We start from the raw sequence: 22,310 nt of genomic DNA, 5'->3' as shown, positions 1-22,310 counted from the left end.
CCTCAGCTGTCCAAGTGAACGTGCTTGACATGGAGACTGTGGGGGACTGGGCCAAATTCTCAGTGAATGTGGTGTCGGTGTACAAGAGCCGTGGAGAACCCTTAAAGCGAGGAGACAACATCCTGTGGGTGCACATGAAAGACCTCGCCTGCAAATGTCCCAAAATCCAGATGAGCAAACGCTTCTTGGTGATGGGCGGCAGTGATAGTGGAACAGGCCCAGGAACGGGTCCAGGTGTTGGACCTGGCGCTGGTGCAACCAGTCCAGGGGCAGAGCGCGTGGGCCTTGTGGCTGATAAGAACAGCCTGGTGATCCAGTGGAGGGACGTTTGGACGAGACGCTTGAGGAAGTTCCAGCGCAAAGAGAAGAAGGGAAAGTGCAGCAAAGCGTGATGGGAAAGCAGTTAATCCCTACCTCTCCCTACATCATGAACCTTTACCCCCAACCCCATCTTTACCCATTTGAATCCTCTGTTTCCACCATCATGGGAACTCTGCACATTAGAAAGACTGCATGTACCCTACCTGATTTAAGGACCACGTTTTGTGTATATTGTATAATTATTTTCCTTCTTATTTTTCAAGTATTGACTCTGTCTTTTTTGTCCAATTGGTTTGCCTTAAAAAGGGACCATTAAAAAGGGTATGAAGTGTAAAAGCAAACGCCATTCCCTCTGCGACGACAGCGGAAATGTCCACTCGTCCACCATCTACAATCCCCTGACCCTCTGCTTCCTCCTGTCATACTGACTGTCTCCTGCCACTTTGTTTGACACATAATATAAGCGCTCACACTTCACATGCATCTCCGAGGATTTTATTCGACAGTGTTCACAACTTCAAGACTGGCTGGTTTCAACAAAAGACAAGCTGCATCTCCTCGGCTTGGCCTCATCACGTTTCACTCTCGAAACAAGCACAGCTTGGATCAGAATCACCTGACAAGCTTTCAACTTTTGCTGTTAAATTGTTCTTTGCTGTTAAAAAAAAATGGGCCTTCTTGTTCCAGGTCTCTGCAGTAACTTCTACAGACTGTTACTTTAAAACTCTTGTCCCGTGTGGAACCAAGGGCTCCCTTTGCAGGGACATTTTCCACAGCAAACCTCAGTCTCACCACCACTGCTGCTGCCACCAAACATCCCTCACAGAATAAACTGCTCATGTAGGCCGTTATATCTGCAATGTTTTGATGCCACAGCTCATATTACAGTTTGTATTTGTCAAGTGGCTATGTTTTATCACATCCATCCATATCCTTATTTGAGATATATCTTGTTTCATCTTAAGCAGGACAAACCCTGTTAGCATCATGAGTCACATTCCAGCCCTCCAGGGTTGTGCCTCTTCACCACCAGTCCCTCTCACCAGTGGTTTGTAAAGTCATGCATCACCATAATGACTCATTGCTTGTCATATTTTATGGAAGACAGATTAAGCGTTGTGGACAAATGGCTGGAACTTCAGAACAATACCAATATTTCCAAGGAGACGTTTCGCTTTATGGATAATGTCTTCGGTTGGGTAGTGGCCCTCTAGATGTTGCTGTGTGGCCAATGTCGTGTCGTTGTATTTAAATGTCTGAACATTTTCCTGATGTGTCCATTGACTGGCAGACTTTTGTTTGCCAAAATAAGAGATTGAAACAAGAGTTCCTTTTCATGCAGTAAAAAGAAAACCGAGGCGGATAAACAACATAGCTATGTTTTTCTCTCGCATATTTTGACAAAATGAATGAGGCTGGAAAGTTTTTAGTGCTCACTGATTGTATTCTGACATGAGAGGATCATATAACATTCCTCATGTGCTTTGTTATGTTTGCATGTTTGTGGTTTTTTGCTGGTCCATCAAAACCTTACAGTGAGCAGACTAAGACCTTAAAACCAATATGAGCATCAAGATCCAAAGGAAAACCTCCCAAATCATCTTCCCCCCACTTGCCTACACTAACACAATCCTTGTCATCCTTTGCCAAATAAGCATAGTCAGTTTTGAAATTCAATTAAGACACTATGGAAGTTAAGACCAACTGAAACCACAGAGAGACCCGTCTGGTTGCTCTCAAGCTTTTTATCTGCCTGTTGCTGTTATTTCATTTTGTAAAGCACATTACAATTTATTTAAATAGAGTACAAGATAAACACAGAGTTTTGAGGGGCGTATCAGCATAGAAGTGAGTGTGCCGGCAGGCATGTCATGCTAGTTTGTGGTTATGCTCCTCTGGCTGCGGTGGTATGTTTGGTTTGTCATCCATCCAAAAATGTCTCTCTTCTGCTCTCTTCTCTGTCAACCACCACCCTCCCCAAACGTTCTCTTTAAGCCGTTTTGCATGTTGTGTATTCAGTGTTTTAGATAAGTGGCAGCTCAGAACGAGGCTGCCAGAACTATTCAGTGGTGTACTGTACTGCACTGTACTTCTTGTTTTCACATCTTCCGAGAATGTATGTCAAACTGTGAAGAACACACTCATGCAGGTGTATGGTCTGAATGTTTTTGTGAAATACTGTCACCAAGCTTAAGAATGTGGACGCCATAACATTTGCTGATGTTATAAACTATAAACAGGTTTAGATGTTGATGAAAGACTTGTTGATATTCATGCTTTTTTGTCTAATATTGACACTTTTATAAATCGAATCCAAAAACAACCACGTAACCAAAACGAGTTATCACCCACTGTGATTTCTGGTATGAACAGAACGTTTTTTTGATACGTCAAAATTCCCACGGTTGGAATATCACAAAAATGCAGAACCAAATAGTCAATCGTTTGTGCGTTGGCTGTACAGTATGATCTGGCCTTTCAGACAGGTGGTGTGACAGTAGCACCAGTGTCCTCCTTGTGGTATGCAAGTATAGTGTGCCACATTATGATTGATGATCAAATTACGTGAGCCTGCGGTCTCCTCGGTGCTCAACTCTATAAGGGATTCAACACTCTTATGGGGTAACTGCAGTGTCCTTTAATTTGGACTTTCATGGAACGCACAAACTTTCTCTTTTCTTGGCTTGGTTTTCCTTTGGTGCCCACCCTGAATGTTTGACTAAGATAAGAAGTGAGCCAGATGTTGTTTTGGGGGTGGAGGTGTAGTCTTGCAAAAGCTATTTAGTGAGCCTCATAGGGAGAGTCGTCCCGTTGTTTTACATTAACAAGCCGAGCAGCTTGGCAGTGGAACTGAGGCCCTAACTGCTTCGCCCAGCCACTCCCTTTTGTAGCATTTATAGCATTCACAGGTGTGTGTGTGTGTGTGTGTGTGTGTGTGTGTGTGTGTGTGTTTGTGAGTCTAATTAACCCTACCCAAGTAAACAAGTGATTGCACATGAAGTCAAAATGCAGAGAGGTGAAATAGCAGCCTTTTTGTCTTGATACTCTTTACGGTTTGTATTAAGAAAGATAAAGAACTGCCATTCGCATCATCCTAGCCTGTTTATTTTTTGTTTGTTTCACTTTCATCATGCCATATTTGCATCCTGTTCATTAAGTCTTGACCCATTTTTTATTATTGTAAATATGTACTGAACTGCCTCTGCCAATCATGATTGGCTGTGGCTGACTCACGTGTATGGATGTACAAACCAGATGATGTTATATGGATGTAGAAACCAGAAACATATGCTTTTGTGATCACCACAAGAAGATGTGGTTCAAATATTACACAGAATGTAGTCCTTTTAAGGATTTATGTTGTTTCCAGAAATACCGCCCAATTACAAATGACTGAGAATCAAGTGAAAAATGTGACAGGGGCTAAAGGACCCTTTCCAACAGAAGGAAAATTCCCACCCACCAATTTTTGTTTGAATGTCCTGAGAATGATCTTTCACTCACACAAAAATAGTCCTTTCTTTTGGAACAAAGCGATTCTTCCCTCGTTTCAGCCCAGCCCTTCATTACTGTTATATCAATGTTTTCCTTGTACATTTTTCTCTGAGGCAATGAACCACTGACTTTTTAATCGAAATGACAAAAAAATAAATTATTAGTTAATGAGCTGTGTTTTGTGTTGGTCATCTGTCTTAATTGGCTCAAGAGTCTGATCAGCAGAAATAATATCGAACTGATGTGTGTGTGATCTCTACTGGAAAGTATGCTCATATACATTGTGGGCAGTGCACTAGTGTTTCCACTCACAGGGGCTGGACCGAGGTTTGCAGGGGAAGCAGACCGAGTAAAGCAGCTCCCCTCCACTACGAACAGAGCAAGAGCTAAAGCTCTGTAAATAAACCTTGAGGCACAGGCACACACACACTTGACTGTGTACCTCACCTCTGAGGAAACCCAACTCTAGAGTCCGGTCCAAAGCAGGAAACTCACTATTCTTTTTCTCTTCTTCCTTCTCCCCCTTGATACCCTCCCCCCACCCCAGTGCCCCCACCCCCCACTCCTCTCTCACCTACAGTCTCCTCTCCTCATCTCCCCACCCGCTAACTAAACAGCCAGCTCCATCCATCCTCCTAAAGCTAAATTACAGGAAAGCGACCATTTATCATTAATCTCCCCAGGCATGGCCATCAAGCCTTTGAGAGGCTAGCTAGCTAGCTAGCCACACACACACACACACACACACACACACACACACACACACACACACAAATCTGCGAAAAACCTTAAAAATATTTTTAAAAGACTGAATTGTTTTCCTATTTTTACAGTTGATCTCACATGCAGGCAATACTTAAAGGGAAACTTCATCTATTTGCATAAAGCTTTGTATCATTAGAAACCTAGTAGTATGATCATGTATCATGACTCATTCATATCGTGACCCATCTCTCTTGATATGTATCCTACCATGACCCATGTTTTATAATGCATCGTAAAACGTATCATATTGTGACCCACTCATCATGATACACAATGTATCGCAAGGTCCTTGCCAATAATGGCCCGGATAGATAATGCCCTGTGTACAATGATAACTCTTTAGGTGTGTTTTGAAAACCACTTCAAAGTTTGCAAAGAAAAGCTCTGGAGAGTGACTCGTCTGAGAGAGATCTGCTGCTAAAGTGTTGAAAAAGAGCAACGCAGATCCAGCCAAATACTGTCAATTCTTCCCCCTCCCTATCCTTCTGACATTCACACACACATCCACACAAACACGCACCACCCAGCGGTAGACGAGGGGGGCTTACCAATTGTGCTTTCATAAGCTGCCAAAGCGGCTTCATTGGCTTTAAATGGAGCCTCATTACCACTTTGCTTCAAAGCTCAACAACGGAGTTTTCCAGCATGGGTTCTTAGTGTGTGCATGTGTGTGTGTGTGTGTGGGGGGGTCTGTCTTCTAGATCCCTTCTTTTTCCAAATGTACTTTTTCTATTTCTTGCCACATTCACAACTTTCCAGTCTAATGATGATTCTAGTTATTCACCTTTTTATTCACAATCTAGTTCCCCCTCAGCAACAGTGGATGCACGTGTGAATATCTGAATGTGTCTGTGAACATTCTTATGAGTCACTGAGTGTGTGTGTGTGGGTCACCCAGTACTGCAACCCCCCCTTTTGGAAACCACAAAAAATGTGGCGAGAAATCTGTGTGGACCAGGATCATAAATATTCAGAGGTGAGGGTCTGATCTTTCTCTCTCTGCTGCATGTCTTTTCTTTGAGTGAAACCAGCTGCCGTCCGAAGAGACACCCCTCCCTCTAGAACTGACAACATGCATGACAATGACCACACCTCTGTATGCACATCTGTCATCCTTCAATATCTCCATCTATCCATTTTTTCATCATTCTAAAAAGGACCATTTCCCAAAATAGAATTGTCTTCTTTTTCCACTCTTGAGAGACAAACCCATCAATGATACTTGCAGACAATTTTCCAGACAGAAACACACAGTGTTAAGGATTGTAAGGGACCTCTGTTGCACAAAACTGGGATTCAGTGTTCCTTTGTTGGTCTTTTTTATTGGTGAAACAAACTTTATTGGGCCAGTGAGTGATTGAAAATGAGCAAGGGATAGGGGGTAATTTAAAACTAGTGTGGTCCCTGATAGGAGCATTGTGCAGCACAAGACTGCTCCTAATCCGCCCCTCAGCTTTGTGTTTGATTGGGTACTGTTGAAAATGGGGATGAGTCTGCCTCTTCAAAGCTTGTAACATAAGAGGAATGTGTGTGATTGTGTGTGTGTGTGTGTGTGTGTGTGTGTGTGTGTGTGTGTGTGTGTGTGTGTGTGCGTGTGTGCGTGTGTGTTTGTGTGTGTGTATACATGTGTTTTGCTTATATATTAACATAATCACTTAAGGTGTATTGTAACAGAAGAAATTACACTGACAAATTTAGCATGAGCGCTTTGTGAGTTGACTCACTCATTAGGTCACATTGCTATGGTTTTGTCTTAGAAATTATAACCCTTGCCTTAAGGCAGTGTAATTATGCAACTTCAAGATTTTGCGGCATAGTCATTGGTTGAGAATGCTCTACTGGATTGTGACAGGCTAATTCGGAATAAAGCCAGTGGGGCAGGCTTCCAACCATAAGTACTGAAACCCAAACTTAACCCTATCCCCAACAAAAAGAGAAAGTTGGATTTTGCTGAGACTTACAGTAAGGGTCGAAAAATGTCAAAACGATCTTTCAGATCACAGTCTTTAAATAACACTTTGTACACCAGATCCAGTCCAACTTGCATCAAAGTCTATTAATCATTTTCATAAGGCAAATACATTATCAACAACGATTAATTGAATTTATAATCAAAGGAAATACTCACTGAACGATGTACAAAGAGTCCTTCACTTAACATGTCAAATGCACTTACAGTTAGAAAACATTATTAATTTATATTTTACAAGTGATGACAGATGATTGTTGAAGTTGTGCCATTTCAGGAGAATCTATGCTAAGTTGGCTTTCTGCTGCACAGGTTGTCTCTGCCAAACATTTGATTAAATATGCATATTTCAGCAGTGAACTAACAGGCAAGCTTTGTTTCAAACAAATCAGACTCTTTTTTGGAATACATACATGTAGTTTCTTCAATAAATGAGCAGAGAAGAACATGTTGTGTTGTAAGAGCCAGGGAGTGATAGTATTGACAATAAGTCTGAGAGCATTTTCAAAAGAATATCTTGATCTGGACAGAGTTTGATTTTTGATAGTATCCTGATTCAATAGCTTTCCATGAAAACCCATTGTCAGAGTGTTCATATTCCCTTTCCACAATTTTTCATGCTCTGAAGTATTCAATTGTTGCCAAAAAAAACTAGACCTAGTAAGAATGCTCTTGTTTTCTGAAGGATGAAGCCTTCTGTCACGTCTTCACCCAAGGCTATACTGTACCGTACTGCAATAGGCTTGGCCGATCCACTTCAGGCCCCATCTGTTGGCATTTAGCACCAGCTTCTCCGCCTCTGCACTGATCTCCGGTCTACATTAACTGCCCTAATTTGTCTGCCAAAGCCCACTCTGATTGCTACCATGTGATGTTATGTGAAAGGTGAGGGATGCCTACTTATCTGTGAAGACCGATGGACAATGAAAGAATGCGGAGGGTTTAAAACAAGAAAGGGCAAACAGGGTTAAAGAGAAAAGGTTGAGGAGGGGGAAGGAAAGTGATTATAGAGTGACATGAAGAATGGATGAGTACAAGAGGGGAGGAAGGGGCAGCAAACCTAAGGTGGTTTGAAGGTTTTGTGAAGACAAGGAACTTTTCCTGTCAATGGTAGAGTAAACGTAAACGTACCAGGTAAGATTTTGAGGGACACTGGTTCCTTAGGTTAATGTGTTCTGGCTTCTGTTCTGCCATTCACTTAGGAGTGACCAATAAGAAGGGGCCGTCACACAATATACGGAGGGTCTATGGAAGGAGGTTTGAGCTGGTGTTCGAGATTGAAAAGCAGTTATTTGAAGCATGAAGGTACTTTCATTCTTAACAGAGATAAATGAAGCCGCATCCAGACAGCACCCTTTTGTTACATGGAAAACAGAAAGAAGGCTGTTCTCTGCCAATCTAGGAAAGCTTAGCCCAGTTGCAGATTTGTGCCCTGCATGACTTGACTGCAGCTGCTCACCAGGATGTTGTTCTGCTATGAGGACACTTTACCCAGAGAGCCAATGATGACTCGTGGACTGTTATTCCACCACTGTGTTAAAATCGGCCACGGATATTTGCACTTTAATATGTTTATGTAAAGTTAAAAAAAAGTCAGCGGGCCAGGGATCCAAGGACTGGATCCATGTCGGTTTACCTACAAGTTTTTGACAGTCTTGATGCTAAATCCTTCACTGCCTCAATAAATTCTAGTCTACACAGTTTTGGTTACAATTTAAACTGATGTCACACTGTGCTGCAGTATCTGACAAAATGAATGCACTGTGGCCCACAAGCAACCTAAGCAGTTTAATACATTCAAAGTAAAGCCTCTCATTAATATGTGTACCATGTTCATTTGGGAATACAATTACTCAGACCCCAAATTACAGATGAGATTTTCAGAGAAGAAATTTTTATGGGGTACCTTTTCTATGCAGGGGCACTGTTTCTCCAACTGTCCCTCTAAGGAAGTTCTGGACAACCGAGTCCTTGTGTCTGCCAGGGAAAGCAGGAATCAGGCTCTTGGTTCAACAGTACAGGCACCTGTGAAAATACGGGCAGTGCACCACGTATCAAACCAAATAAACTCACCTTGGCGTAGCGCACAGGCATGTTCTGATGACAGATGCCACTCGGCAGCAGCACCCGCGGGCCAATAAAACACCTTGCTGGCTAGTGGTAAGGCTGAGGACTGGTTTTCATGGCAGAGAGGGTGCAATAGAATAACGATGCCATGCTGTGTGGATTTTAGTCATAGTAAAGCAAAAATAGAGGCCAAAAAGACTTGACTAGTGAACTGAAGGGTTGTTGGCTTAAAATAAAAAACGTTCAAAAAGCATTCATGCACAGAAATAAAAAAATCCCTGCAGTTGCAAAACACTCCAGTACACCAACATTTAAGTAATTGAGGCTTCAACAAGTCATGTTTTAAACAACAAATTCCTATGATTGTGTGTCACAGTTCAGTGGCTGGCAAGGCTGTACAGGACCCAAGACCTGCCATGGTGCTGTAAAACCAGAGGAAACCACATTTCCTGTCCTCTACTCCTGTTTCTTGAGCTGTAAAGGCTGAAGCCAAATGTTGGCCACTGCAACACAAGCAGTGGCTGCATGTGGTAGAACAACGCCACAAACAAGAAAGCCGTTATGTTTTATTTTGGCACTGTAACCTCAGGGTGGTATTACCAACGCCATCTGAGACCTGTTGTTCAAAAGCACACAACATGGAAGATGAGTGTTCAGTAACACACTATAGAGCCATCCTGGCATTATATAGGGCTTCTTCTCTTTACTTCTTAGTGAAGGTAATGAATTGGTTATGCTTAAAAAACATTGACGGGCTTTGGAGTAGTGTGGCGTGTTGGTAAAACATTCATTCATTAAAGAGGAAGAAAAAGTACCTCATTGGGCAAACACGAGTAACTGGAAATGATCCACAGCAGTGCCATAGACCAGAAACTCATAACCACTGGCTGCATAACGACGCAAATCTTTCCTCTTTCAAATATAGGAGACCTCACCCTTGTGTCCGGGAAGCTTTACTCCAAAATGACTCCAATATAATGGAAATATAATTATTTCCATTATATTGTTCAGTGGAGCTGAAAAAAAATTACTTGAATTTTACACTGAGTATGATTAAAAACATGTTTTCCTTGTGGTTTCGACTGTCATAGTTGAGGTTTGCCTCGAGCGTCACTTCTGACATCTGCAATATTTGTGCTATCTAAAGTCCCAATTTGTATGTGATATGAAGAGGAGATAAAGATGTTTGCTTTTAAATAACTTAATGAACAGCAAGACGTACACTTAAAGAAAACAACAGAATGCAGGTGTACAAACATTGCTACAAAAAACGTGTGCAATAATATTCTGATACTGCCAGTAAGAAGCAAAAGAGAGACTCTTTCAGTATTGCTCCACCTGAGTCTGCACCTGCCTTTGCCGTCCCAGAAACCCAAGATAGGGAATTGAGACTGGGAAAAACCCCATGGAAGCAATTTTAACTCTAAGATGGGCTTCTCTGTCATTTCTTTTTTTTTTTAAGAATTACAAAATACTCTTTTTATCGCTTTTGTATACTTAAAAAGTCCTTATTTGCAACAATAATACTCCACTTTAATCGAACCAGTGTGCTCTTTTACGTGACCTTTAGGCTTTATATTTACTTTTCCCTAATGCCTTTGCTGTGGAACGTCAATACTGATGTTCATATGTGAAGGCTCGGTGTTTACATAGCCCACTGACACAAGAAGGTCATTTCAACAAGAGATGAAGCAGCTTTTGGCATAATCAAAAACACAGCACACCCGAGCATAGCATCATGAAGAAGCACTTAACTCCTGAATCCAACTATATCCCCTGTGCTGAAGCGCTAGAAACCTACAAATGACAGTTATCCCTGGGACCCAAGCTCCTGGGCCTCTTGTTCAGGGGGCTACGGTGCCAGGGTGCTATGACAAAGTTATGATTATTATTTCAAGGCTGAGGTGAGGAGAGGGTTATTGGGAAAAGGGAGGGAGGCTGTCGTACCACACAAAAAGCAGATTTAATAACAAACAAGTGAGAGGTCTTCATAGGTTCACTGGACTGTAAGAGATTCCTGAAGCTCTGTGTAAATAAAAACAGACAAATGTGGATTAATTTGTTTGAGAACATAGAACTGGAAAAAGCATTAAAGATAGAAAGAACAATTTTGTTTTTAAGTTCTTCTTTCCTAAAAAAGTTTATACATACTTTACCTTCAGAAATTGGCAAGCTTGAAATGAAACAAGCCACTCTTACTTTCATAATTACAATATCAATAAATGCCAGAAACTCCATTAGTCTCTGGCCTGTCCTACACTTCAATGAGACCTGCTCTTCATTCTTTGTTTATTTTACGACACATCTTACAACTACGCTTAGGCTGACAGTCAGTGGGAATCAATTACAGGACACCTTTTGAAAAGTCCCTTAAGACCCGTAGGATTGTGGTGTGAATTGAGGTATCAGGTTACACAGCCTTAGTGAGCCGCAATAGGCTGACAGTAATTAGAAGGTGTTGAGCTACAATATTGCTAACACCGACCCTAGAATAACTACTGTGGTTATGACTTTTCAGCGGTGGTAAGCATGCCCTACTGTGGAGTTTAATCGACTCAAGCACTTTGGAGGGTACTGATGCTGACCTAGTAATTCGAGTTATGAAGTGAAGGTAATATAAGTGTTTTAGAATGTGTGCATCTCTTATTACTATTTAGGAGTGTTGCATCATTTTCAGAGCCAAGATTGAAAGTAGTTAAAAGTAATCATAAATTGCCTTTTAAATACTTATTTTGTTATGACCCAATATTTGCTTTAATAATTCCAACAGAATATACCATTAAAAAATTGTTGACATTTATTAAGAGTCCTGTCTTATCCTAGTACACTTAGGATTCCCCCTCAAAATAAAAGATTCACTGTATAACCCCATTCCATTATCCAGGTGACTATAATATCTGTGATTTTCTTTTCTTTTTTTATAACTGCAACCATCTGGATTTCATTAAGGGACCACCTGGAAACCCCCACAGCATGCCCCCCACCCCCCAAAAAGATTAAAAGTAACACATGCGTGCAGGTCTCACTGTTATACCTGGGAGGTGGAGAAAATGGGGTATTATAGGTAACATTATTCATCAGCGTAAATTGGAAGTCCAGATCAGCAGTGCAATTATTGTGCATTTGATAATTTTTCTATTGTACAGTCAGGAGTCAGTCTTAATATATTTAAAATTCTACTGAGTGTCAAGCCCAAAAGCTAACTTTCATCCCAAAACAACTCCCTCCCAACTGTCAATCCTTCAGCCTCGATCCAGCCAAAGGAATCCCCTCTCTTGCTCTTGCTGTCTATTTATCCTGACATCCTCTACCACTGTGCTAGCTGCTGTGTCTATCCCTCAGCTTTTCTCCCACGGTAGAGAGCACAGCCTGGCTGCAGATGGCATAGACCTCCACCCGTTAGGAGTATTCCAACTCACAGCCTCGTACATACCTGTGGCTGAGCCCAGCTGCAGCAGTCCAAACATACAGAAAGCCTGCATTCCAATACACCCTGTGGCTCCTGCTGCTTAGTCTGCTTAGTATGAACTACTGACTCTTCAATTGCTGCTCGAGTGTTGTGGCAACGTTAGCATAATGTTTAATGAAGTTGAAAGCGAAGGCACAAAACCTGTGTTCTGGCACCTGATTGGCTCAGTCTTATCTGGCTCTTGATTAGATCACAGACTCATTCTGATTGGCTCATCTGAAAGTGTCCAGATGAGGTTATGTCAATGCATTATTTCCAAGCTTGGTTGCTTTAAAGAGTGTGTCTTGACCCCTTATTGCCCCAGACAGACAACAGAATCACTTATGTTAGAAGATAATGTTCCATGCCAATGTAGGCCTTAGAGCTCAGTAGTACACCAATGGTTGAGAAAGCTGAAGTCTTGTGACCTTCAAAAAAAAAAAAACATCCAAAAAGACAATGTAGAAGACTAGGCCTATCTTTGTACAAGCAGTTTCCTTAAGTAAACTGAAAAGATTTGTCGTTATACAGCCAGTGGTTAGAGTTCCAGGTCGAAACTATGATTTTGGTTGATCCGCATGTGCAAGTATGCATTTGCCATTCGTCAGTCCCAGACAGTCTCATTAAATGTCTTGTAAAGAGCCTTCACAGAGGCACACCTGACCTGGCTCGTAAAGCTTTTAGGCCTAGTAACCTGTGCAGTGGCCTGTCTTACTTTTTGAATTTTTGATTGTTAGATGGCTCACATTCATCTCTGTTATATCGAGCTCATAGAAACTTAACTTCTCTTAATCACCATTTATTCAGTCTTTGTGTGCTGTTAAAGGTGAAATTTGATGAGTCGGATTCTGATAATCTGATGATTAATTCAGTAAGTGACTTAGCTCTGCCAACTCTTACCGCCAACACACAGCTGCATAGTTACTGTATTTAATTTAAATACCTGTTGTGGTTCCAAACCCTTCATTCACTTTCCCTCATAGCTTTCCTTCCACTTGACACTGGATAAGTACATGTTTGTATGCAGCTTAACATTCTGACAGAATGCACGAGTTCACAAAACCTTGCAAACAGACACAACAAGCACAAAGAAACACATACTTCTAACCCCAACCCCCAACCCCACAGGTATGGCTTCTTACAGTTATGTTGCAAATGGCCAGCAGGGTGGAAGGTGAGCTTTTCCCATTGGGAGCTCTGCCAGTTTTCTTTTCATTACTCTACCAGGGGGTTGAACCCCACTATCACAATAAGCTGTATTTTTATCGACATGTCCAGACGGAAGCGGCATTCCAGGGAATTAGGCTCAATTTCACTTGGCCTCCAGTGTTTTTAGGGAATACCATGCTCCCACAACTGCCCTCTGAATCCTCAATGTTTTTGTACGAGTAATACACTGCTGAAATGTTATCTGAAATGATATTGGAATATGGTTCCATAAGTTAATGAACTAATTTCATGTTTTGACCTTTTTAACAAGTTTTACTGAAGCAGTTTTTATTTTGGTAAACACTTCAGTCACACTCATTATTTTGGTTTCATCTGCACTTGCCAAAAAGTTCATATCACATGATGCTTTAATCAGACAATAAGCAAAACCTGCTTGGAAATATAAATCAGGTACTGTCTGTTAACACAGTAAGGACTCCCAAATGCTAGCGGGGAACAGCAAACTATATGGTAAATGGACATGAGCTTAAATAACGCTAGTCTAGTCTTCTGACTACTCAAAGTGCTTTTACACTGCAGGTCACACCTACCCATTCATACCCTTTAACACACTGATGCCATGGGTTGCTATGTAGTATCATCCATCAGAAGTAAGTCATAGACCGACACCGAAGCAGTGGGAGCCATTCAGGGTCAAGTGTCTTGCCCAAGGACACATCAGACATAATGCTCAGCTGGGGATCGAACCCTCGACCTTCCTGTCAAGAGACAATGATTGGTTTGCATGCTTAATGAAGCATTAAAGTCACATATTGGTCTATTATTCTGTATAAGTGTACACTAGTGCAGTGGTACTTTGACTAATGGTTGCAGTTAACCACACCGCTGTTTCTGTAAATCAATTTGCAGCGATACCTGTTTGCATTATTTATCACGTTGTCAACATGTGTACAAGTTCTGAATATGCCACATATGTGCAGAGTTCTCTCGAGCCTTGCTTTGGTTGTACTTCTCTGATGTACGTCGCTTAAGCATCTGTGAATTGTAGAACCTCAACAGAAATATAGTATAGTTCCTCAACAGAAATTTCAAGACAACAACAGCACAGTAGTGCCCATGTTGTTTGACAAAAGTTATCTCTTGTATTGCAACAAGGTCTCCCAAACCTGCATCAAACAACACAAATTGACACACAGTTTTGTGGTTAGTCTGTTTGTTTGGAATCATTTTATAATGCCTGACATTGAATGAGCAGAAGATAACAGTGTTTGCATTAAGGGCAATCTGCATATTTGAATATTTAAGTGAGCAGGCCTTCTATGTAAAACAAGTTTAAACTGCGCAGCCAGCTGGCACACAAAAAATCTCAAACAAATCTAAATGACATAAAAATGCATCTGCTCACAAACTAATTCCTGATGTGGACAGGCCGGTTAATGCAAAAAGTATCAGGTGTCGACCAGCAAGAGAAAAATGAAGTGGTCTCTACTGTAAGTGACTTTTCTACCAGCCACAAACCAAACTGGCAGTCATTACCTCCTGTTCTCTCCCTCTCTCTCCTCTCACTGTACTGTATTGTTAATGCACTGGACAGGTATATACAGTAACCCTGATGTAAAGCATTATGTTAAATAGGTTGCATTTTTATAGCCTTAAACAGCACCATTTGTATAAATATACACTGTAAGTGAGTAATCACAATTAAGTTTATATTAAGTATAGTAGGAGTAACACTCAGCTGTACCTGCATCCTGTCCCTCCCGCTATTCAAAACATATTGAACTATGGAGATAAAACATTAACGATAAACATTGCTATATAATTTCTCTCAATGTAAATGCAACTAATGTTTTAATACAAATTCGATCGATTTAAACTTGTAATTACAATACCCAAACACTAGGAAAGGTGGGCACTTATGTGCCTTACAGTTTTTAAACTTCACAAAAAAAATGAGGCACACAACAGACATCAGTTGTAAGAGGAAATGGACATACATTTTGATTTAAAGTCTGCCTCATGTCACATATGTCAACAAAGACAAGGGAGATTAAGCCCTTTACCACAGCCAGTCAGTTGGGGGAGCCCCAAATATGTTGTCTTCACTTTCATTGAGCCGTTGTGTCGTCCATCTTTTTATACAGTCAATGGTCAATATTCATGCAAGGGTCTCTTGCTTTATTTTCTTTTTCTCTGTCATTTATTTCATGTTGTGATCTGCCCGAGACATATAAGTCAGTAATAAAACAGTCTTTTGTCTCAAATTTGCAAAATAAACCACACATTAAATTGTATCTCAAAGTAACATTGGCTCCAAATGTTTCAGGTGACAGTGTTTGCTCTATACTGGTTGGGTCGTAATTCTACTGGTGACCATTTGAGGAAGTCTGGAATGAGAAAGTGGAGAAGAAACACTATTAGTAGAAGAGGTTAAACCACTGACTGTGGAATCTGTGTCTGCAGCTTCTGGGTCAAACCACAAGCATCACATTCTTTTCCTAACCCCTAATCTGCAAAATAAATAAATAAATAAATGGAATGACTTCAGTGTCTACGTCATTCTTCATAATGCTGTTGATTTACGTTTGCACTGTAAAAAAGTTCTTAAATTGAAAACAGTTTGTTGGAACTCTTAAAAATCCACCTGTTAAGGCTCAGTTTCTAAACCAACACAGTCGGGAATCAAACTGCTGGCAATGGTGTGCTGGCCTCACCCTATTAGTGTTTTATCATCCATGCTTTGGGTAAGGGAAGTTTGGTTTGGGGGGGGGGGGTTGACCTGGGGTGGTGGTGCCTCCCCTTTAGGCTTAGTCTGTATATAGAGCAGCCCACCTGTAATTATCTGGGGATTACCCCTTTATATGAGCAAGCTTTATAGCGTCCAAAGGGACTTCCTGCTTCCCCCCACAAAAAATGTGTAATAAAAAGGCACCACTGTAGCATCACAGCGGGTCTCTAGACAATCAATATTCTTCCCTTGAATGTTCATCAAAATCATGTTCAATGGCCTTTCAGTTGATACTAATCAAGATAAATTAAGATAATCCTTTATCTCGCAAGGGGAGCAATTTACAGTGTTACAGCAGCGAAGCAGGATAGCAGAAGAAAATCACACAGTGCAAAACATTTAAATAGATAAACATAAATGTATGCTCTAATACACAGAATACTGCAAAAGAGGGTCATATACCTGTAGCCCCTGTCATGCATAAGTATGAAAAGCTGGTGGCCAATATAACTAGGCGTTCGCGTTATTAAACCAGCTCCTTTGACAATATGAACGCAGTCACAAATAGTGTGCCTCTTGTATCTTTTAGATTAACTAGCTCAAGTGTTACCTGGTTTGGCACAGTAGCTATAGCTTGTATTTGCAAAGTGGCAGCGATCAAATCTCTGGATGCCTCAGGGATCATACCATAAAAACTCCAGCACCCCTCCTAATCCACAATTTGTTGACTGGAACAAGGAAAAGGAAAGAATTGTAAAATCAGGCAGGAATTTTGTTTATAGGGCACCGGAACACAGCTGCCTGTGTTAGCTGGCGAGGGAAGTCAGTGTCACAGGTGAAGCAGAGATTTGCTGAACCTAAAGTAGCGATTGCCGGGTGTTTGGTCTCTTAAGAGCATATTGCATGTATGTAAACCAACTGATATTAAAAAAACAGTCCAGTTTAATACAGGTGCAGCAACCTTCTTGGTATTACAGTCAAGTACACGTACGCACACGCACACGCACACACACGCACACGTTGTACCAACCATGTTATTGCTCCTGGACTGTGCTTTTAAAGTCTGTAGCACCACTGTCGCACGCAATGTGCCGACTGAAGGCTCCCAAAGTCACAGAGAGAGGGGGAAGGCCAAAGAAGGAGAGAGCTACAGAGGGAGCATGCAAAGGATTTAGACATGGCATGTAAAAAGTCCATTAAGAGACTCGTCTAGCTTTGCCAAACATATAGTCACACCCAACTCACAGGATCGACCAAGTTTTACCACTTCTCCATTGCCAACTTCAAAAAAATGAATTCCTTGGATCAAAATTGAAACCCTCATTTGAAGTGAGTGAATGGGGAGAATGCAAGTGAACATTTTGTTAAAAGTATGTTCTGTTTTGATCAGAAAAGAATCGCAGCTTGTATTTCAGAAACTGAAGTAGTTATAACAAGCAAATGTGCACAGGTGGCTAAGAGAGAAAATGCAATAAAAACGCTGAAAAGCCTCAGAAAAGGTATACAGTGTCTTCTATGCCTCATTCTCAAAATGTGAAGTAGAGAGACTGGTCTGATTGAGTGCTTATGGTCGATCAATAGGTTGTGGACTCTTGTCCTTATGTTAAGTTGCACACATACTCCTTGATTTTTTGTTAAATATTATTTGGTCACCGTAGAGCGGAATGGGCCTCTAAATTGTAAAAACTACAGATGCACAGGGTGCAATATCTTTACTCGATTCCAAATTCCTTTTTCTTTTACCTGGTCTCTTCTGCTAATAACCGGTTTCAGTGATTTCACAGTTGAATGATCAATTGATTTCTGTAATTGTTAACGTGCCTTATGCTTTTTCTATGATTCGTCTTTTACATGGGGTTTGACGTGACTGTGATGTAAGGATTTAAGAGCTTGTGCTTCAAGACAAATGCGAACAGACTCACTGCATCCCCTTTTTTGATTAGTTAGCTAAGCGTTGGCTGCCTGTTTATCTATACTCTCAAATGAACCTTATCTATTGATCGGATTTGTTTCCTCATCAGTCTCCATCTCTCTCTCTTCTCCTTCTTGCTTGTGTATGCAGTTCCTGGCTGAATCTCCGCCGGTGAAGCTGACAGCTTGTCATGCGGTGAATTTGGAGAAACACAGCGCCGTGTGTTTTGACGAGCCCCGGCAGAGTTGTGAAAAAGCACTACTGTATGTGCTGCGCTCAAACAAAGCAAACCAAAGTGTGGCAGTGATGGCAAAGAGTGTAGTGTGTATCCTCTTATGACTATCAAAAAAATATTGTCATTTCACTACCTATTGATCATTTCACATGTGGCACCAAATTCTGTACACCTGGAGGATGTCTCAAAAGATTCTCTGCTCTATGGTGCACTAATGTGTGACAAAGATGGAACAGATTGTTTTTCATGGTTGAGTGTCTATAGAGAAGAAGAACAGAACAGAAAATACTGAACCGAAATGTTTCTTTAACTTGTGTGCAAATATATACAGTACCACTTAAAGCACAGGGTTATAAATTCAAACACAAAAAAAGCAACAAATGTATAAGAAACACACACACACACACGCTATAAGCTGGGCACCAGGTTCCAAAGTAAGTAAATACTGAAGAGGTTTTAAATAAATAACATACTAATAATATAATAACAATAAAGTGTTAGTAGCGTGGTGGTGAGTCCACATGACTCATGTAAAGAGGCAACAGTTCCCCAAACGGACGGCCGAGGTTCGAATCCGATCTATAGCTTCACTCTCACTCTCACTCTCTCTGTCCTAGCTCTACAATAGCGGCCACCAAAAACATCTTTAAAACAAACATTTCATAATAATATAAAGTGCTATGGGGTCATTCCATGTCAAGTGGTCCAATGTTCAAAATCTGCTCAACCTCACCATCTCAGATTTTGATCAAATCGGTATACAAGTTGATACTTGGCTGAAATGAACTGCTCTGTAGGTGGTATAGATCCTGAGACACAGTACTCCCATTTTCGCCCCAAACAATGGACTCCTGTTTTGCGGAGGCCTTTACTCAGTGGCTATGTGCTTTGTAGTGCTGAAAATGACAATACCCATCCCTAAATTTTCACGAGGACTTCAAAAAGGAAATTGATGTTGGCAGAGCAAATTTCACCTAAATCTGTGATTAGGATATTTATTTTCAACGAGGACAAGCGATGCCTTATAAATGTGTCTTTGTCGTAAGGGCAGAAGCTGAAGGAGGAGATTAAAGGAATGGCTGTGGTCCTGTACATTTTTCCCAATTAAGCTTTGGAATGCCTTTTCCATGACAATGGGAAGTGATGAATGTCATCATAATACTATACTAATAATACTGAGCGTGACCTGTCTGCCACCCTTAAAGGCAAAACAGTGCTTTGCAAAATTTCTATTTTTGACTCAACTTGAAGAACTAACTACATTGCTCCAAAAAATAAAGGGAACACTAAAATAACACATCCTAGATCTGAACGAGTTAAGTATTCTAAAGTATTCACCAATGGAGGTCTAGATTTTGGAGTAACACTCAAAATTAAAGTAGAAAAACACTACAGGCAGATCCAACTTTAGTGTAATGTCCTTAAAACAAGTCAAAATGAGGCTCAGTAGTGTGTGGCCTCCACGTGCATGTATGACCTCCCTACAACACCTGGGCATGCTCCTGATGAGGTGGCGGATGGTCTCCTGAGGGATCTCCTCCCTGACCTGAACTAAAGCATCTGCCAACTCCTGGACAGTCTGTGGTGCATCGTGGCGTTGGTGGATGGAGCAAGACATGATTAAGGAACGGGATTCAGGTCTGGGGAACGGGCGGGCCGTTCCATAGCATCAATGCCTTCATCATGCACGAACTGCTGACAAACTCCAGCCACATGGGGTCTAGCATTGTCTTGCATTAGGAGGAACCCAGGGCCAACCTGGATGAGCTGCACTACCTGAGCCACTTATGTCAGTTGTAGACTCCATCTCATGCTACCACGAGAGTGAAAGCACCGCTAGCATTCAAAAGTGACCAAATCATCAGCCAGAAAGTATCGGAACTGAGAAGTGGTCTGGGATAACCACTCCTTTATTGGGGGTGTCTTGCTAATTGCCTATAATTTCCACCTGTTGTCTATTCCATTTGCACAACAGCATGTCAAATTGATTGTCAATCAGTGTTGCTTCCTAATTGGACAGTTTGATTTCACAGACGTGTGATTGACTTGTTTAGACGTTGATGTCTGATAACAAGCTCAATAATGGAGCATGATTGTTGAGATGGATATATAAATATTGAATTTTTATAACTATCTCGACGAGGATGAACTGAACCAAGAGGCTGATTAAATGGAGAAGTCATCGAGTTTGACCACTCCGGATGGAGTGATATTTGACCGAGCAAACTATCTCAAGTTCAGAGAGACCTTTCCATTATCTGAATGTCAAACTCTTGCTTTTGTTGTCTGTAAGTGCTGTAGAATGAATCCTGCAAAGATCAAACAAAGTAGATGATTATAGCAATGTGTTGATTTTGTTTTATCCCACAGGAACAACAAAATATCTACTGCGTCCTGGAGTAAATTCTTCCCAGAACAGTTACAACCACATGCAAAGTTGGGGTCAAGAGAGGTAATTCCCTTTTATGAATAGGTTCATTCCAATTCAAATTTGAGTGGTAGAATTCTTCCTCAACATTTTTTTGGGGACTTTTTCTTCAGCGGCACATGCAGCCATAGCAGGTGCTGACATTCTCTCCACTTCTTCCCTTCATTCTTTCCTCTCTCCTCAGACTATCTTTGCACTCGCCCCTCTTCTTCTCTCTTGTTGTTCCATTTTTAATTGCAGATATAAAAATTTCCAAAAGCTGTCCTTTGATGGAGAGGGACATTCCTTGCGTCTCTCAGATGTCTGCGCTCCTTTGCCGTAACCCAACTCCAGTTGAAAGCATTTTCCTGGGAAAAAGAGGCAGCTCACAATCGACAGGGCACAGGGACACCTGCAGCCTTCGCCTCGCAGTAACTACAGATCAGCAGTGGACACACACACACACACACACACACACACACACACACACACACACACACACACACACACACACACACACACACACACACACACACACACACACACACACACACACACACACACACACACACACACACACACACACACACACACACACACACACACACACACACACACACACACACACACACACACACACACACACACACACACACACACACACACACACACACACACACACACACACACACACACACACACACACACACACACACACACACACACACACACACACACACACACGGTACTCCAGCCTTTGTATATGCTTCCACATATGTATGGTTGATTCCACTCAACGTCCCCCACCTTTCTGGCTTGCACTCATAAGCTGATGTCCAGGCTTATGAGAGTAAAAACGGTGAAAATGAGGACAGCTGCTTCCATAAACCCTGTCATCAATTTGTCCCAGTCATTAAAATTGGCTCTAATTGGCCTAATTGTGGTCAATCATGCTTTCCAATGGTGCAGAAAAATGTAGGGTATTCCTTTACGAGAAGAGTGGATGATGAAGATGGAGCTGGCCGCTCTGCTTTGGAACAATGATTGCTAAGTATAACCTTAGCTTAATCCTTACCACAAATTACCAATTTGATCAAACGGAAAACAAACGATGCAGAAATGGCAAACAGGTTGAAACAGTAAGACAGCGTCTGAATGTCAACTGCAACTTACGTAATTCCCTTTAAACAATGTCCTATTTTCCTCCAAATCACAGGTACTCCTGAGTTTAGTTTAAAGTCAATATATCATTTGATCAGTAACAGCACCTCATGACAGGAGCAGAGCCGCCACAGTATTATGTTCTTAAACTTGCATGGTGGTGAGGTCTGCTGAGACATAACAGTTTTAGGTACTGTGAAACTCAATTCCTCCAACGGGGCCATCGACTGTCACTCTGAGCTGTGAGATGATTGACTCTCAGAATACCTCTCTCTTCAAACATTGCATTTCTTATGCACACAAACACGGACACATCAAGCGTGAGGAGAATGTGACAGGAGGCCATGAGTGACAGCTACGCATGCTGGAAAGCTTGAAAGGTGGGTGAGTAGGGAGACGGTCAGAGGGTGTGAGTTTCCAAGGAGGTGTGCTGGGGCAGCTGAGGTCGACCGGGACACATGGCTGCACTAAGAGGAATTTGTATTAAATTCAACCCCCACCTTCCACAAATTGTTTCCAGCCTGCGGCCATCAAAACGCTGTCAGATCACCAACTCTCTCTCTCTTCTTTGAGCTGCGTCTTCTCTTCCTTTTATTCCCCCAACCAACCTCCTAGCGCACGCACACACACCC

General features: G+C 41.6%; 1 protein-coding gene and 1 long non-coding RNA gene across 5 annotated transcripts in view; one reads left to right on the top strand and one right to left on the bottom strand.

The window, feature by feature from the left end:
- Nucleotides 1-3,982, top strand: part of ntn2 (netrin 2) — a 42,435-nt gene extending 38,453 nt beyond the window's left edge. For all 3 annotated transcript variants that reach the window (XM_079372440.1, XM_079372441.1, XM_079372439.1), the window contains exon 7: nt 7-3,982. In XM_079372440.1, the coding sequence (XP_079228566.1) occupies nt 7-392 (386 nt within the window). In that variant the 3' untranslated portion in view covers nt 393-3,982. The remainder of the gene's footprint in view (nt 1-6) is intronic.
- Nucleotides 1-22,310, bottom strand: part of LOC306842296 — a 103,267-nt gene that overhangs the window by 66,799 nt on the left and 14,158 nt on the right. The window lies entirely within an intron of this gene.

This window comes from Symphodus melops (assembly GCF_947650265.1).
Source record: "Symphodus melops genome assembly, chromosome: 21".
NCBI lineage: Eukaryota > Metazoa > Chordata > Actinopteri > Labriformes > Labridae > Symphodus > Symphodus melops.
Note: the sequence above shows the minus strand (reverse complement) of the source record. Positions and strands in the feature narration are given on the sequence as shown.